This window comes from Sapajus apella, unplaced genomic scaffold (genome assembly GCF_009761245.1).
Source record: "Sapajus apella isolate SASKATOON/1434 unplaced genomic scaffold, GSC_monkey_1.0 scaffold56, whole genome shotgun sequence".
NCBI classification, from domain to species: Eukaryota; Metazoa; Chordata; class Mammalia; order Primates; family Cebidae; genus Sapajus; species Sapajus apella.
This window is the reverse complement of record NW_022436996.1, coordinates 2,410,381-2,428,119: the sequence shown is the minus strand read 5'-3', so window position 1 is coordinate 2,428,119 and position 17,739 is coordinate 2,410,381. Positions and strand designations below refer to the sequence as shown.

The window sequence follows — 17,739 nt, the reverse complement described above, 5'->3', positions numbered from 1 at the left end:
GGTTCAGGCAATTCTCCTGCCTCAGCCTCCTGAGTAGCTGGGATTACAGGCATGTGCCACCATGCCCAGCTAATTTTTTTTTGTATTTTTAGTAGAGACGGGGTTTCACCATGTTGACCAGGATGGTCTCGATCTCTTGACCTCGTGATCCACCCGCCTCAGCCTCCCAAAGTGCTGGGATTACAGGCTTGAGCCACTGCGCCCGGCCCTGGTGTTGTGCATTTTTTCATGTTTCTTGGCCATCTGTTTATCTCTTTTTGAAAAATGTCTGTTTGTGTCATTTGCCATCTTTTTGATGGGATTATTTGGTGTTTTTTTTTTCTTGCTGATTTGTTTGAGCTCCACATAGATTCTGGATACTAGTCCTTTGTTGAGAATTCTTCATACTGTTTTTACAGCCTTTTGTAAATCTGAAATTATTTGTAAACTGAAAAGTAAGAAATATGATTTTTTTTTTTTTGAGACGAAGCTCACTCTGTGCCCAAGCTGGAGTGCAGTGGCACGATCTCAGTTCACTGCATCCTCCACTTCCTGGGTTCAAGTGATTCTCCTGCCTCAGCCTCCCTAGTAGCTGGGACTATGGGCACGTACCACCACGCCTGGCCAATTTTTTGTATTTTTAGTAGAGATGGAGTTTCACCATGTTGGCCAGGCTGGTCTTGAACTCCTGACCTCGTGATCCACCCATCTTGGCCTCCGAAAGTGCTGGAATTACAGGCGTGACCCACTGCGCCTGGTCCCAGAAATATGATTTTTTAATGATGGGCATGGAAACTAGGTTTGGTTGAGGACAGCGTGTCCTAGTGCAGGTCAGTTGGATGTGGAGGTGCTGGAAGGCCTGTGTGTTGGAGTCGCACAAGGTGGAGCACATCTGTCCCACAGCAACGGCAGAGGAGATATTTGATGCTATCTTCCTTTGAACTTCTGCTAACAAGCTCATTGTCTTCCAGAAAATGGTGTGGCTCAAGAATGTGTTGAGACTTGGAATAATGTCATACAGCAGTTTAGTGAAGGTCTTCTGTTGTGCCTGTGTAGTGTATGTAGATGACCAAATAGTTTCATCATAATCAATCTTCAGAATTTTTATCAGGAAAAATTTAAATTAGATAACAAGAGGAACTTCTCAATCTGGAAAAGAAGTAAAATTATTTAGGTAAATAAATGAGACATTTTTTCAGGACCTCTTTATGGAAAAAATCCTAATTGTGCATATTAGTTACTACTGACATTGAATCATAGGCTCTTAACTACTAATTAATATAGTGGAATATTATACATAATATTCCACTTGGATTTCTGTCTTTTCTTGCTGATTTACTGGAGTTTTGTACATATTCTTCCTAGTAATCTCTTGTTGATTTAGCCACTGAAAATATATTTTACCATCTTTTAAGTTATATCTGTAATTTTACATTGAATACAGGTTTCATTCTGATTAATGTTAAATCCATTGGGTTCTTTTTCCATTTTATTGCTGTTTGGGAGAGACTTAAGATATCCTTCAGCATTCTGAAAGTGCAAAGATTCTTCTACATTTTCTTTATTTACCTTTAACCTTTTACCTTTCACATGTGGATCTCGCCAGTTTGTTCTGCTTATGACACTGGGAAAATCGATGGGTAGAAAAACGTGTTCTGTTCATTCTTTTTGAGGCTTCTGCTTCTATGTCACTGTCACACTGTGTTGATTAATAGTCTTGTAATAGGTCTTAACAGCTGGTAGGAAAGGACCTTTTCTCTTTTTTTCTGTAAAACTGCCTCATTTTCTACATAAAATTCTGCTGGACATTGTTTTCTAATCGACTTTGTAGATGGAGGAAATACCGTATTTACAGTGCTATCATCTGATCCACAAAAATGGTGGTATCTCACACCATTTAGGTCTTTTTGTCTCCAACTCCCAGGGGTTTTCTGAGTAACTCAGTTGATTGTCTGTCTGTGCCTTTCCACTTTCATGCCCCTTCTTTTTTTTCCCCCGCTTTTTTTTTTCTTTTTAATCTGGCAGGATCTTCTGAGCTGTGGTGAATACAAGGAGTAATACCTAGCATTTCTGTCTTGTTCCTAAGCCAACAGTTTTTATGGCCCTACTTATGTGATGTTTGCCCTTTATTGTTCTGTTTTGTGTTACTTGTTTGTTGGCCTTTATCTAACTATAGAATTTCCCTTTCAGCAAGTTGCTAGAGGTTTTTAAACTCACTAATAGGTGTACTTTTTTAGATGCTTTTTTTCCTGCAACTTTTTAGATGAGCATGTTTGTTGTGCATTTTCTCCTTTAGTTTGTGTCATACATTACAACTCTGATGTTGACTCTTCCGTGCGTAGCTTGAATAAACCCTACTTGCCCATAGTGTTTTTCAAATTCACTGTCACATTCTGATAACTAATTCTCATTCCGGATGTTTGACGTTTAACCATGGATTCCCTTGGACTATGGATTGTTCTTGTTCTGTTCTTTTCTGGTTTTATTATCAAAGCCATATAAGCTTCACCAAATAAGTTGGGCAGTGTTCCCTCTTTTTCAGTATTCTGGAACAACAGGAAATAGGGATGTTCCTTAAAAGTTTGGGGTAACTCACTTGTAAAATCATCTGGGCCTGAGGCTCTTTTTTTCCTTTAAGTGGGATGAGGAGAGGTGATGGGTTAGGATGCATTTGGCTGCAAGTATAGAAGCAACATGCTGAAAGTGACGTAAACCTTAATGGTGTGTGTCATTGTTCACCACGCTTCTGGTTTGGTGGCTTATTAATGTTTGCCAGGACCAGCCTCCTTCCGGTGCTGCCTGGGGAGGTGCTGCATGCGTGCATGGACACAAGAGGGTGCCCAGCCCCAGGATCAGTCCTCAGGGACAAGGGACATGCAGGAAAGGCAGGGGTGAGAGCTCCTGACAGCCCTTCCTTCCACTTCACCTGAGATGGTGACATGCCCCTTGATAGTCTAAAAATTGGCAAAGCGGAGCAAACCTCCATGACATGCTTAGCTCTATCAAGAGTCCTCTGTGGGGCTGAGCCCATTTCCACCAAAGTGCAGTGTAGTTCTGCAGGCAAGATGGGCGCTAGACGTGCTATTGATTTTAAACATTATTGCACTGTGGCCAGAGAACACAGCAGTTTGGTGAAATCTGTCAATACAGTTAGGTACCTATTCTCCTTCCTGTTTTAAGGTCTTGATTGTTTTATAAATGCAAGACCAGGTTTGCATGATGGGGGGCATATGGATGCTTGAAGTTGAGGTAGTTGGCATTGACCACAGCAGAGTCTGGATTGTACAGCAAGCGCTGACCCAAGTCTAAGAGGAGGGGTGGCACTGGGGTCCCTGTCCTCCCTGCTCCCACACCTTGAGCCAAATGCAGAGAGCAGGTCTGAGGCAGCACCCCTCCTCTGCAGCCTCAGTCTCAGCCTCTTCAGTCTTACTGCTTTTGCGTTTTTCTGCAGGCCAAGTGCTCTCTCACCAACGGCCATCTGCACCTTTCCCTCCATCTAGAAAATCTTCCCCCCCTCTTCACCTGCTGCTGTTAGTCTGCACCCTGTGGGTCTCCATTTAATGCCACTTTGGTCAGGCAACCTTCCCTGGGGTCACAGCTCCTGATCCAAACCCCGTGTGCCCTGCATGCCATTCTCCATAGCGTTCATCACACTCGTAGCTGCTTGATTCTTACCAGAAGATCCAGGGGCATAGTTTTAGAAGTGAAATTGTTCTGTGAGGATCATAACAGAAAGTGTAGCATTCCCCTGGCCCATTTTGGACATTACTCCAAGGCAGCCACTTTGGTTTGTTTTTCTGGTATTTTTTATTTATTTATTAATTTTTAGAAGGAGTCTTGCTCTATTGCCCAGGCTGCAGTGCAGTGGTGCGATCTCAGCTCACTGCAACCTCTGCCTCCCAGGTTCAAGCGATTCTCCTGCCTCAGCGTCCCAATTAGCTGGCATTACAGGTGCCCACCACCACACCTGGCTAATTTTTGTATTTTTAGTAGAGACCGGGTTTCACCATGTTGGCCGGGCTTGTCTTGAACTCCAGACATCAGGTGATCCACCCACCTTGGCCTCCCAAAGTGCTGGGATTACAGGCATGAGCCACTACACCTGGCCCTATTTTTATCATTTCTTTTTATTCCAAGCTGATGAAAAATTTGACTTTAAAAGAACCCTTAGCATCGAACAGAACACATGAATAAAAACCCATATTCAGATACATTATCCGAGAGTTTCAGAGCACTAAGAATAAGGACTATGTCAAAAAAAGTTTCCAAAGATAACAAGATTCAGACAAACAGGAGGACCAGGTGGCCTGTGTTCAAATCCTGGCCGTCACACAGAACAGCTGTATGGGCTTGGGCCAAGTCTTTCTGGGGCCCAGTTTCTTCATCTGGATGATATATAACAATAAAAGGCCTTTGGATCAAGCAGTGAGGGAGGAGAAATTCAGGGTCACAATCAAGGCCACAGCGAAGGTGAGGATGTTCATGAGGACATCCATTCTCAGCGCTAACCACCTGTGAGCACGGTTAAAGTAGAAGAAGTGATAGGGGTTTTCGTCGTTCAGCCTCTTAAACGTGGTGATGCAGCTCTCCTTCTTGCCATAGGCATGAATGATGCCCAGGTCCTGCATGGAGAGGCCAATGTGGGAGAAGCAGGATGCCTGGCTTTCTCTACCTTCTTGAGGTTCTGGACTCCTCTGTGGAAAATGCATAAGAGAATGAAGAAGACTCTAGCAAGGACAATCAGTACAACTGTAAGGAAATTAGGTATAACATATCAGCTAACATCATGAGAATAGATACCACCATAAAAAACTGCTGCAGAAAGTCCTCTGCATGAAATGGCAGCCTCACATCCAGCTCGTCCATATCCTTGGAAAATCGGTTTTTAGCCTGCCAGTGGGAGTCATGTCAGAGAAGCTCATTGGGCTCTGTAAGATCTTACCAAACACCGTGTCATGCAGTGAGGAGGATGCCATCGGTGTCATCTTGGTGAAGGCAAAGCCTTTGGTGATATCAAATACCAGCATGAACACTATGCTGGCAGTGTACACCCACGGGTACACATGCTGCCTGATGTCCGCCAGCACTGTGCCAACCTCACACATGGTCCTGTTGCCTTGGGGCCCACAGGTTATCCGTGAGCCCTTGTCCAACCAGAGACCCAGCCACAAGTTACTGAATGCAGAGCTGCCTATCAGGAGGAAGAGGAACACATGACAAGAGAAGGGGGGTGCCCTCCAGAAGCCTTACATACATGTGACATGTTTTCCAGGTCACAGTTCCTTCCCAGGGGGATTCAGTCTGGATGAGCTGGTGCACAGGAACAATTGTACCAGCATCTTCCCATCTTTCAGCAGGGTTCTCCCTGAAGGCTTCCACCATTGCTGCATTATAAAGGTGTTCGGGATCCTTGGAGCGCCCTCTCTCCTCCATTAACTCCTTGTGGCTTCCATTTTCACAAATCTCTCCATTTTCTAATAAAATAACTTCATCACAAGACTCTAAGAAATGCAGCTGGTGGGTCACCAGGACCATTGTCTTCCCCCTGAGTGCTGTCTTAATGCGCTCCCAAAGACATGCTTCCCCAAGTGGGCGTCCATGGCCGACAGGGCGTCATCCAGCAGGTAGAACTGACAGTGGGAGCAGACGGCACCAGCCAGGCTAATCCTCTGCCTCTACACCCTGGAGAGGCTGACACCCCACTCCCCAATCTCAGTCAGATCTCCAAGGGGAGCCTGCTCAGGTCTTTCTGGCGGCCACAGACATGGACTGTGTGCTGTTACCTTTTGTGATCATACTTTTCTCCAAAGAGTATGTTTTTCTCACATTTCCATGAAAGATCCACATGCTCTGTGAAATGTAAGCCAAAGTTCCATTGACCACCACCACCTCTTTTTGCCGCTGCATCTCTCCTAGTATAGCTGCAAGGAGGCAGCTCTTCCCACTTCCCACATTCCCACATATTCCCAAGATCTTCCCCTTTGTCACCACAAAGCTTATGTTGTGCAGAACTGATTTGGGGATGCCACTTTGCTCCTCTGGGCCAGCAGCTCCCTTGGCTGGCGGACTCTACTCACTGCCTCCAACCTCTGTTTCTTGAATAAATGCCTCTTCAGGTTCTGCAATTTCTTTGTGTCACTTTTCCTGCTGGCTTCATGCTCCCATGTCAAGGTGGCATTTGCTAAAAGCCAGACAGTATTTGGGTCTTCTGGTTGGGTGATGTAAGATGGAGGGCTTTTATCTGTGAGAATTTTCTGCATTCTTCTTAGAGAGACATTGGCTTTAGCCATTGCTTTTACTGAGGAGGGCAAAATTTCAATGTCAAACTTCATTACATTAAACATGGCAATCACACTAAATGCCGTGGGCACGGTGATCTTGGGTCTCAGGAGGATGTGGCAGGAGAATGTCAGCACGATGGCTGTGGTGGACATGAGGGGCCACGGTGAAGATTCTGCTTTGGACAAATCCAGCTTTTTCCAGTAATTTTTGTTCCCTCCTCCTTACATCTTGGGGAGTGCTGGTACAAGGTTTCTCCCAGGCGCACATTTTGATGAACTTGATGCTGGTCAGAAACTCATTGATTGTCTGAACTCACTTGTCTGTCACCAAAATTGCTGAGCTTCAGTGAATTAAGCTTGGCCATAAACATCTGAATAGGTTTGCATAGGACATACACAGATATCCCGGTCCTATTTTTCATATTTCTAAACAACATGTCTGTGCTGCTGTTTTGTTAATTTTCAGTTCTGGACATTATCTCTTCTTACTATGGAAGATTGAGATTTAGCATATTATTTTCATAACGTGTGATTAGACTGATAACATTCAGTGTTTACTCTGTTACAATTCTGACTTCACTCACAGCTAAGCAGTGTGGTGTTCTATATTACAATTTCCTTCTCAGACATTTTTCTACTTTCCCTGAAGTGATGTCTTCTTTTTTCACATTTAGTTTCCTCTATCATCACTCATCCCTGATTCATCCCTAAAATCTCCTCCAGAAATACATTCTCTCAATACATTAAAATATACCAGGGTACTTTATCGATGAGGACATTGCTTCTGGAATCCTCCATGATTCCTTCCCCCTGCTGCCATACCCTCCCCAGGCTCCCTCTTCAGCAGCACCCTGGGACCCTGGGCTCTCCCCTTGGACCTCATGGCAGCCTCCTCAGTTTATTCCCCCATGGTGTTGATGCTCCTGGTCAGTAACTCCCTGGGGGAGTGCGGAGGAGGCCCACATAGAAGCTTGTGTGCATAACAGTAATCTTTGTTCTTTTTTTGAGACAAGTCTTTCTCTGTTGCCAGGCTGGAGTGCAGTGGCCCAATGTCAGCTTATTGCAACCTCCACCTCCTGAGTTCAAGTGATTCTTCTGCCTCAGCCTCCTGAGTAGCTGGGACTACAGGCACCTGCCACCACGCCTGGCTAATTTTTGTATTTTTAGTAGAGATGGGATTTCACTGTGTCAGCCAGGATGGTCTCAATCTTTTGACCTCGCGTCCGCCCGCCTCAGTCTCCCAAAGTGCTGTGATTACAGGTGTGAGCCACCGTGCCCCAGGTGTGAGCCACCGCACCTGCCCACATCTGTTCTTTTCTCACATTTGATTGATAGCTAATCAGGAATCTTGATGTGGATATCTTTCCTTCCTCTGAATGTTGAAGGAATTGTCTTCTGTCTGTATTGCTGTGGGTGAATCTGTCACAGTTCTGATTCCTGATCCTTTTTTGAGGCCTGTTGTTTTGTTTTTGAGTCTGCTTTCTGTCTCAGAGATTGTCACAGCGATGGGACTCTGTTCTGGTTACTGGGCCCTCTCAAACCAGCTCATATCCTTTGCTTCTGGGAGACGTTTTGGACTATTTTCTTTAAAATTTTTACTCTCCATTTTCCATGTTTTCTTTCTGGAATGCCAGTTTTTCAGATGTCACAACACCACCTAGACCGGTCTCTTGATTTTCTTATTTTCTGTCTCCTGTTACATGTTTTTCTGTGAGATTATAGTCATATGCCACATAGCAAAGTTTCAGTCAATGACAAACCATGGTGATCCCATAAAATTATAATGGAGTTGAAAAATTCCTGCTGCTTAGTGACATGTTGATGACCTGGCCCTATGTTGGCCTAGGCTAATATGCGTGTTTGTATCTTAGTTTTTAACAAAATAGTTAAGTCTAAAAAAAAAATTTGAGAAATAGAAAAAGCTTATAGAATAAGGATATAAAGAAAGAAAATATTCTGTATGAACTAAGAAGTCAGCTGAACATGGCGGCATGTGCCTTTTGTCCCAGCTACTTGGGAGGCCGAGGTGGGAGGATCACTTGAGCCCAGGAGCTACAGGCTACGGTGAGCCATGGTCAGGTCACCACATGCTAGCCTGGACAATATAGTGTTTTAATCTAAATGGTATTGCAAAGGAGTCCAAAAGTTAAAAAATTTAGAAGTTTAGAAAGTAAAGTTATAGTAAGCTAACTTTATTGTTGAAGAAAATACATGTTTACAAATGTAGTGTAGCCTAAGTGTAGACTGTAAAGTCTACAGTGCCGTACAGTCATGTCCTAGGCCTTCACACTCCCTCAGCAGCTACTCACTGACTCACCCAGAGCAACTTTCAAGCTGCAAGCTCCATTCATGGTAGGTGCCCTACACGGGTACACCATTTTTAATCTTTTATACATATTTTTCACTGTACCTTTTCTGTGTTTGGATGCACAAATCCTTACCATTGTATTAGTTGCCTGCAGTATTCAATACAGTGACATGCTGTGCAGGTGTGTAGCCTAGAGCAGTCAGCTGTACCATGCAGCTTAGGTGTGTGGTGGGCTGTACCAGCTGTGCGTGTACCTACGCTGCAGTGTTAGCAAGATGACGAAATCGCCTAATGGCACATTTCTTAACAACAATCGCCTGTTGTTAACTCATGACTGTATCTTAGCTTTCTCTTCCAGCCTTTCAGTTGACATTACATTTCTACTCTAAAAGCCCAGGAGCTCTTCTGTACTCAGAGTATCCCTTTACAGCTTCCTGTCCTGTTTCCTAGATGTAACATTTTGTCTTCTGTTTCTGAAGACGTCCTTGTAGGTCGATGCTTTTTTATGCATTAACCCTCCTTGGGGGTGTGGGGAGGTGGTGGAAGGTGACACTTCACTTCCAGCATTTGCCTGAGGATGTTGCAGTTGCTTTTTCAAAGTGAGTGTTTCCCACCACACTACCTGCTCCATGCCAAGTCAGCATGTGGTGGGTACCCACGTGTTATTGAAATAAGAACTTTATTCTGACAGTAATGATCCATCATAGGAAGTTTTTAGCAGGAGAGGTGCAGGATTGATGTAAAGGCCGCTGGTGGCAGAGGAAGGTGAGCTGGAGGAGACAGTGCCTAAGGCTGCGGGCTGAGGCAGGTGAGAACTGGGAGAACCTTGGGCCAATATGTGTAAAAATGAGTATTCCTCAGTTTTTCTTTCATAAAATTGGATATCACTCCTGCTTGCCTTATTGAATTATCGTGAGAATGAAATTAAGATATGGGAAATTCTGTGTAAATAAAAAATAATCATATTGAAAACGTAAGGTATTACTAGCACTGACTTTTCTGCCCTCATAGGAAAATGGCATCCTATATACAGGCCACCATTTGTATCTGTGGGTTTTGCATCCACAGATTAAACCAGCCACAGATCAAAATTTTAATAAATTAATAAAAGATAATATTACAACAATAGAAAAATAACAAATTTTAAAACAATATAGTATGACAGCTATTTACATAGCACTTGCATTAGGAATGATGAGTAACTGGGGTGACTGACAGTATACAGGAGGATATGCATGGGTTGTATGCAAATGCCACGCCATCCTATATCAGGGACTTGAGCATCCCTGGGGCGTCCCGGAGCACACTCCCTGGGGATACCAAGGGACAACCTCTGTTGTGAAATAAAGTATGTGATCTGTATGTATTTCTTTAATATTTGTTTGCCATTACAATTATAGGAGGCTGCCATATTCTAAAAGACACTCTCACCCCTGTCCTGTGTTGTCTTACTTTAGCACAGAAGCTGGGCCTCATTGGGCCTCCACCACCTCCGCTGTCATCAGATGAGTGGGAGAAGGTGAAACAGCGGTCCCTCCTGCAAGGGGACTCCGTGCAGCCGTGCCCCATCTGTAAAGAAGATTTCGAGCTTCGTCCCCAGGTGTTCAGCGTGCGAGGGGAAGCTAGGGAGCTCGTGGGCTGTTTCCTAGGAACCAGGCCCGGAGCTGGAGCCTGAGATTCCAGGCTTCCTTTTTGTGTTTCACCCTCCGGTGTGAGCCTCACACACTTCCATTTCTTTTTACATTAATTAAAGTGTGTGAAGAAGAGCTAAACACCCTCATTAAATAGTTCTGTTTGTTTACTGACTGGTATTCTCAAATACTAACATTCGTACAAAAGGAATGTTTCCCTTCAGCGGGCCCCAGCGGCTGGGCAGATAACTGGGGGGCTCCCCAGGAGCAGCTGTGTCCCAGCGCTGGAAGAAAGCAGAGGAATTCTTAAGTTGTTTGTGATTTGAGTCAGAAAAGAACAACAAAAAAAACTGCTTGAATGTCTTCAAAGAATTTGTGAGAGAATCTTTAAGTAAAATCTTTTAATGACTTCATGAAACTTTACCATATTAAGATGGATGATGCTACCCTGAGTTAACAGATAATACACATGTACAGAGAGAGAATGCATATAGGGTTTTTCCTGTACATACTCTGTCTGCCTAACTAAACCGTTGTCTCCTGAAGTTGCGGACACTTAGATTTAACAGCAGTGTGTGTGGGGGGGTGTGTGTGCACGTGCACATTCATGGTTGCCCTGTACCAATTTCCCACGGGGTGTGGCATTATGCTTCCTGCAGAGCAGGCCCTCAGAGATTTGCTGAGAAAACACAGCAAATACAGTTAAAATTAGCCTTGGAGTTCGTAGCCTAGGAACCCAGTCTTATTACTACCCAGGCAAGTGAACTCTGAAACTTCCTTGAGTTTGCGTAAATTTCATCAGCGAGAAAGCTCACAACAGTACACTTGTATTTACTAATTAGAATTCATAAGTTACTTTAGATATACTGACTATATTCTAGTTCTCTGTCAGGACCTAATATTACATACATAAAAGTTGGGTATTTTGGACAGATTTTAGCCCTGAATCCACAGATTGCCTAGGATAATTTAGTACTTTAGCAAAACAGTGAAGAAGGCCAGAGGGCGTCTTTCTGGCTAAGCAACCTCTTTCTTACACTAAAATACTGAGCCTGGAGTGTCTGCATGAAGAATGAAAACTGAAAGTTCGCATCTTACAGGGATCAGGGTGACCCTGCCCAACATTTCTTTCTGTTTTTTAGAAATTTACCACTAAATTCTATTATTTTTATTTGGTTTTGATATAAGATCTATCCTGTATATTTTGCATTTCTAATGATCATTTCTGTGTTCAGATTTTTCCTTAGTTATAAACAATAGTTGGCATTTTCCCAATATTTAATGATTTCAGAAGACCTTCAATTAATTTCATATAGTAAGCATTCTGCCTATTTAACAGATGAGGAAATAAAAACAATTTACTTAGTCATTGATTTCTGTTACATCAGAGAATGTCTGCCAGTAACAAATATTTGTGGACATTTTAAAAATATAACAATATACTGAAGGATAATGTTACTCAATATAGATAGAACATATGTTGATAAGACACTGAAAATTATTCTGTAAAGAATGAATTAAGTACAGAAAAGATTGGTATTAAATGGTGGTAATAAAAAAGGACCCATATTACTGAGTTTATTCAGTTCAGACTTAACTCTTGGCAATGTTTCAAGAAAAGGTTTTAGAACTTTCTGAGTTCTACTTATTTCTGTTTCTTCCATTTAAGAAACAAAGCATAAATTTAGTGAAGGCAGGTGGGATTCACTTTAAAAACTATTAAGTTGTCCCCACAGCAGGCATCCTGGACCATCTGAGATTGAAACCTCACCCAGGAGTGTCACAGACTGTCACCCAAGTCAGATTCTCGACAAAAAGGGAAAACCCTTTGCCTGCCCCCACTGCTTTGCTTAATCTCACAAGGTTCCCCGCCTTTCCTTCCCATTGCTGACAGTGGTCCCTCCCCAGGGGAAGCAGAGCCTGGCTGGTGGCTCCATCCCTCCCACTAAGTACGCACTGCCTTCTTCAGTTGGTCTAAGCTTCGGTCTTTTGTCACAGCCCAGAATGTCACTGTTGGGGAATCTGGGTCAGAGAAAGGTGACGTTTTCTTGAGAGCATACTTTCTCTGTATTTGAAAAAGAAAAAATGACTCCTATGTCTCCATGACTTGATGCTATTTAAATTTAGGACTGTCAGAATTATGTCTAAGTAGAGCTGTAGTTTAAAAAAAAATTGAGGGGCATAACTGAGCTGAACAAAGACCTAAATTGTATTTACTTAGCGTTTCCCTGGTCTCCTCCCTGGCCCCACAGGACTGGCCCCGCTCCTTACCCCTCTAGTTTGCAGTCACTCAAAGCACCTGGGGAAATCATTCATTTTGTCATTGCTTTGCTCTTAAGTATACACTCATTTTAATAGTTTAATATCAAACTTCATGTGTTTATTTGATATTTCGGATTGTTAATTTTATTTAGAGTACATACTTTTTTGGTGCTAAACAATAATGTCAGAATTATTTGCTTTTTTAATTTTTAAAGAAATAATACAGCTTACCTTTGAAGCATTCAGAATTTTTCTTTAACTGTTGCATTCATGCTGCTTCTCTTTTGTTAAACTTCAAACGTCTTTTTGTTTCCTCATGAACAGGTGCTGCTTTCATGTTCCCATGTGTTCCACAGAGTAAGTCAGCCCCTCACGCCTGCTCGTGCACCACATGACGCTCTGGCAGTGCAGAGAAGCCAGACTCGTTAAAGGCTCCTAGGAAGAGCCATTTACTTTATTCATCACCACCATTTATGGCTAAAGAAACATGACTGTAGGCTACAGTACAGCTCATCCTGTTCTGAAAATCATGAGTTTTGTGACAAAAGAACCACAAATGTTTACTTAACAGATTGTTGTCAGTGATGCACATCAAAGTGACAGCTGAATTCACATGATCGATCTGCATGTGGTCTCATACGCATGCGCGAGTCACCTTTGTGCTAGTTCATTTTAGAAGTTTTTGATGTCTCTGCATGTATATTCTTGTAAAAAAAATCATTTTTGGAACAGGTTTCATGAGGAAGGTAGTAACGTCTGATGAAATTTCCTCACTTTATAACGTAAATTTGAGTAAGTCTCATAGTTAAGAGAGAAAAGAACACTATAATTAGAACACTAACGTTGGAAGTAAAAATATTGTTTATAAGTAATTACTTACAAAATTTTGAGTGAAATGTTTTTCCTCAGGCATGTCTTCAGGCTTTTGAAAAGTTCACAAATAAGAAAACCTGTCCTCTCTGTAGAAAGAACCAGTATGAAACCCGAGTGATACATGATGGGGCCCGCCTGTTCAGGATAAAGTGTGCCACCAGGTGAGGATGCCAGGCCCACGTGGCACTAAGCAGACACAGAGATCAAGCTATGACGAGTAATTGTTTTTAGTAGTGGCATTTTATCTCGGCCGCCATAATTTCCCTGGGGCCTTGTACTGCACAGGCTTATAACAACTATGAAGTGTTGGTAGACATAGGGTCATCATAAATGTCATTTTCAAATATCTGTGTTTTAGAATCCAAGCCTGTTGGAGAGGATACGTTGTTAGAAAGTGGTACCAAAACCTGAGGAAAACAGTACCTCCCACAGATGCCAAGTTAAGAAAAAAATTCTTTGAAAAAAAGGTAGGTAGAGATCATTACTTCTCCAGTTGCGGTCTCTGCGGGTGATTCACTTAGGGTCAGGAGTGCTAACAGAGGCGGTAAAACTTGGAGACTCACTTCACTTTGAGGCCTTTTTAAAAATGGTTGAGATGCTGCTTAAATCCTGTTAACTTAAATCTGCTTTCCAACCTAGACAGTAAAATACTTTTAGATTTTCTTTTCATAAAGAAAAATCATTAGGGTAAATCTAAGCAACTTCCATTTGGCCATTTTGTGCCAATTGTTTAAATAAACTTATCTCTTCGGACACAAGACTGAAACCAGCTTAATTTTTCCAGTCTCCTGGGACATACATAAATGAAGACATCTGCTGTACATCTCACAGTAATGAAAATGGAAGCCACCTATAAAAATAAAGCCCCCACATGCTGCCACTGTGTTGAGTACCTGTGGGGTCATCAAAATGAGCTTTAGTGCTAACTCCATGTCTGCCCTTCCTCTTCACCACTATTTATGTTCTATTTTTATTTTTGTGGGGCTTCTTTAACAGTTCCCACTCCTTGTCCCCATACAAAATGGACAGTTCTATCCATCAGCCTGCAGCTTCAGGCGAACAGCGGCGGCTCCAAGGCTGCCATCGGAGAGCCATCACTTCTTCCTGGCAGTGTTGGCCTGAGAAGAGCCATGGCATTTATAACAGCCTAGCACACAGTGAGTGCTGGAAATTTTGTATTTCTTTTTTTTTTTTGAGACGGAGTTTCACTCATGTTACCCAGGCTGGAGTGCAATGGCGCGATCTCGGCTCACCGCAACCTCCGCTTCCTGGGTTCAGGCAATTCTCCTGCCTCAGCCTCCTGAGTAGCTGGGATTACAGGCACGCGCCACCATGCCCAGCTAATGTTTTGTATTTTTAGTAGAGACAGGGTTTCACCATGTTGACCAGGATGGTCTCGATCTCTTGACCTCGTGATCCACTTGCCTCGGCCTCCCAAAGTGCTGGGATTACAGGCTTGAGCCACCGCACCCGGCCCATATATTTCTTATCAGTGTTAACTCATTTCCTAGAGCATGGAGGTGAGTTACTGCGTGTTTGGCCAGTTTGTTCTTCCGGAGAGCCGTGTCTTCAGAGTTCGCTCATCTCGGGCGTCGATTCTCAGTTTGGTAAAGGACCACGGTGCGCAATTGCTTCATCCTGCCTTACATTCGTCCCAGTTTTTTATCTTCAGTCGCTGACAGTCAGTCTTATTCTCCGAGTGACTCTTAGTAATTTCTAATGTTATAGTATGTTGTTTCTTTGATCAGAAGTTTGTTGTTACCTCTCACAAAATTTTGATTACAGATTTGATAGTCATTTTTTACCTTATGCATATAAATACTTTTCGTGTGCATACATCATCTTATAATAACTTTTGAAGCTAGAGGCCCACTGAGAGTGTAGGTAGTCTCAGCCCACTGAGAACTGGCCCAGGTTGCTGGAAACAAGCAAAGTGACTGTTACCATGTGCCTGTGTTATCTGTAAAGTAGCCAGTGAAGGGCACGTTTCAGGCTCAGTGCTCAGGTGTTCAGACACCACAGCCTTCAGCTACATGGAAAAAGGAAAAGAAAAATAAGAAAAAGCAAGTGACCAGGAGCAATCAGGGCAGGGCGACCTGATCAAGCGGGCTCCCGTTTCTAATTCAGTCTGTTCTGCAGACCAGGCAGATCTGTAGCTCTGTCCCACCCGACATCCGGTCCGCAGCTCTGGGGCCATCCCACCTCCCCACAAGTCCTGTTTTAATCCCTGGTTCATCTTGTCTGCTGCCCCCTCATCCTGAGCCCTCTTCACTCTGCACACCCTCCTCTGACCCCTGCATCTGCTCTGAGCATTCTCACACTCCGCCTGCACGTCCTGCCCATTCCTACTGGTTCCCCCTGCCTTGCTTCAAATGTGCCAGCTTTTCAAAGCCTAGTTTAAGCTTTCTTCCAATTTCTTTGGTCTTCTCTAAACCTCTATTGTATGTTTAAACAATGCCATTCAAGAGATCAAGAAGAACAGAAGTATGAATGATATTCTAGCTTATATATTACAAATGTAATTTTTCCTTTGGGGCTTTTGTAGATAATCTCAGATTTCAATAGCAAATTCACTTAAGCTGAATATCTATGAAGAAACTGATAAGCAAAACTGATGTTTTATTTTTTACAGGGGTGGTAGGGGAGGTATATGTTGAGAGCAAACTGTACACATTATTTTTAACTTTAATTTAGAGACAGGGTTTCATTATATTGCCCAGGCTGGTCTCAAATTCCTGGGCTCAAGTGAACCTCCCACCTCAGCCTCCCAGTTAGCTGGGATTATAGGCAAGAGCCACAGTGGCTTTCCAACTTTTCCTCAGCCACAATAAGAAATATCTTCTATACAGTGTTAACAGAAAAACCAAACTCTGCAAGGTATTTTAAAGAAGTTTATTCTGAGCTGATATGAGTGACTGCAGGCCAGGAAACCCCTCTCATGGAGTCCTGGGAAGGTGCGCCCTGGGCAGTCGGATTACAGTTTGCTTTTATACATTTTAGGGAGGTGGGAGTTACTGGCAAAGACGGAAATCAGTACATGGAAGTTATACGTTGGTTTGGTCTGAAAAGCGTGATATATTAAAGTGGGAGCTTACAGATTATAGGTGGATTCAGAGATTTGCAGTTGGTTAAAGGAATAGAGCTCTAAATACTGGAGTCAGCAGAAGGGAACGTCTAAGTTGAGCGTGCTGTGTAGCAAGACTGATGGCCTGCGGCGTGACTGTCCCTTGCCAGGCATGGACTTAGCCTTGTTTATACGTTGGTTTCTTATGTCCACAGTCTGTGTAGTCAGGCCTTATCACCTCTTTTAACACGAATGCTGGTCACTTGGGCTGAAGCTCCAGCAAGGAGCAGGCATAATGAGGGGGGTCCCCTCCGTCTTCTCATCGTGGCGGGGAATTCCATTGCTAAGGTTTTCCTAGGGCCCCTTTGGCCAAGAGGGGACTCATCTTGTTGCTGGGGCCTTAGGATTTTATTTTTAGCCTACAGCAATGACCCACCACTTGTATATATTTAACAGAAACAAAACCTTCTCAAAGCAAAATCTACTTTCACCGCAGGCACCACACTGATTTTTATTCCATTTCATTTTCCAAGTGCTGGGCCTGCTACATGAATGTTATGAGTCACTGATGGGTGGTAGATGGCAGCATGTCTGCAAATATCCATAAATGCCACCTTAAATATAATACAAGTGACTGTGTTATCTGTGGAACTATAATCTTACCTCGTTCAAGTTTCATGTGTGGGGGTGGGGAGGGACGGAAGATGTATACACACAGACACACACACACTCTCAGATCATAGTGAGGCTATACTCATAATTTGTTACATGAGTAGGCATCCTACAATTGCCTTAACTTCTAATTGTTCAATTCTGAAACCCAGGCATTCCCAGCTCTCTGCTAGTCTCCTAAATCTCCTCTACAATTCCGTCATACCTTGCTCACTCTTGCTTACTTATCCCATTTGACCATAAACACTTGGAATCTGTAAAATCAAATCTCATGTTAAATAAATGAAGACTGAACGTACCCTAAGGTGGTGTATTAGCAGTAGGTAGCAGCTGTCTATATTGAACTTAGTGTATCAGCAGTAGGTAATAGTTGCCTATCTGGGTACATGCCCTATATGCTTTTATGCCTATATGAGTAGACCTCAAAGGCTGTCCTTTATGATAAAGAGCACTGCTTAGTCATTTACCACCTGACTTCACAATTTGATGCTTTCTTTCTGCCTTTCCCCCTTAATAACCTCATTCTCTGAGCAGTAGGAATGCTCTCAGAAATGTTAATCCAGAATTTTAGAATGCCCTGCATGTTTAATGGAATCTGAGAGAGTATTGAACTAGGTTATTGAATTTCACATTAGCCAGCTATGTGATGGTTAATTTATGTATCAGCTT

At 43.0% G+C, this 17,739-nt stretch overlaps 1 protein-coding gene and 1 pseudogene across 6 annotated transcripts in view; one reads left to right on the top strand and one right to left on the bottom strand.

Annotated features, from left to right (window-relative positions):
• The window catches only part of RNF32 (ring finger protein 32), a 41,439-nt gene that overhangs the window by 8,560 nt on the left and 15,140 nt on the right, over nt 1-17,739 (top strand). For 4 of the 6 annotated variants that reach the window (XM_032244897.1, XM_032244895.1, XM_032244896.1 and 1 more), the window contains 4 exons: nt 10,026-10,168; nt 12,786-12,818; nt 13,371-13,495; nt 13,693-13,801. In XM_032244897.1, the coding sequence (XP_032100788.1) occupies nt 10,026-10,168; nt 12,786-12,818; nt 13,371-13,495; nt 13,693-13,801 (410 nt within the window). The other 2 variants (XM_032244898.1, XM_032244899.1) reach the window with 2 other exon arrangements.
• On the bottom strand, nt 4,038-7,305 carry LOC116527785 (annotated as a pseudogene).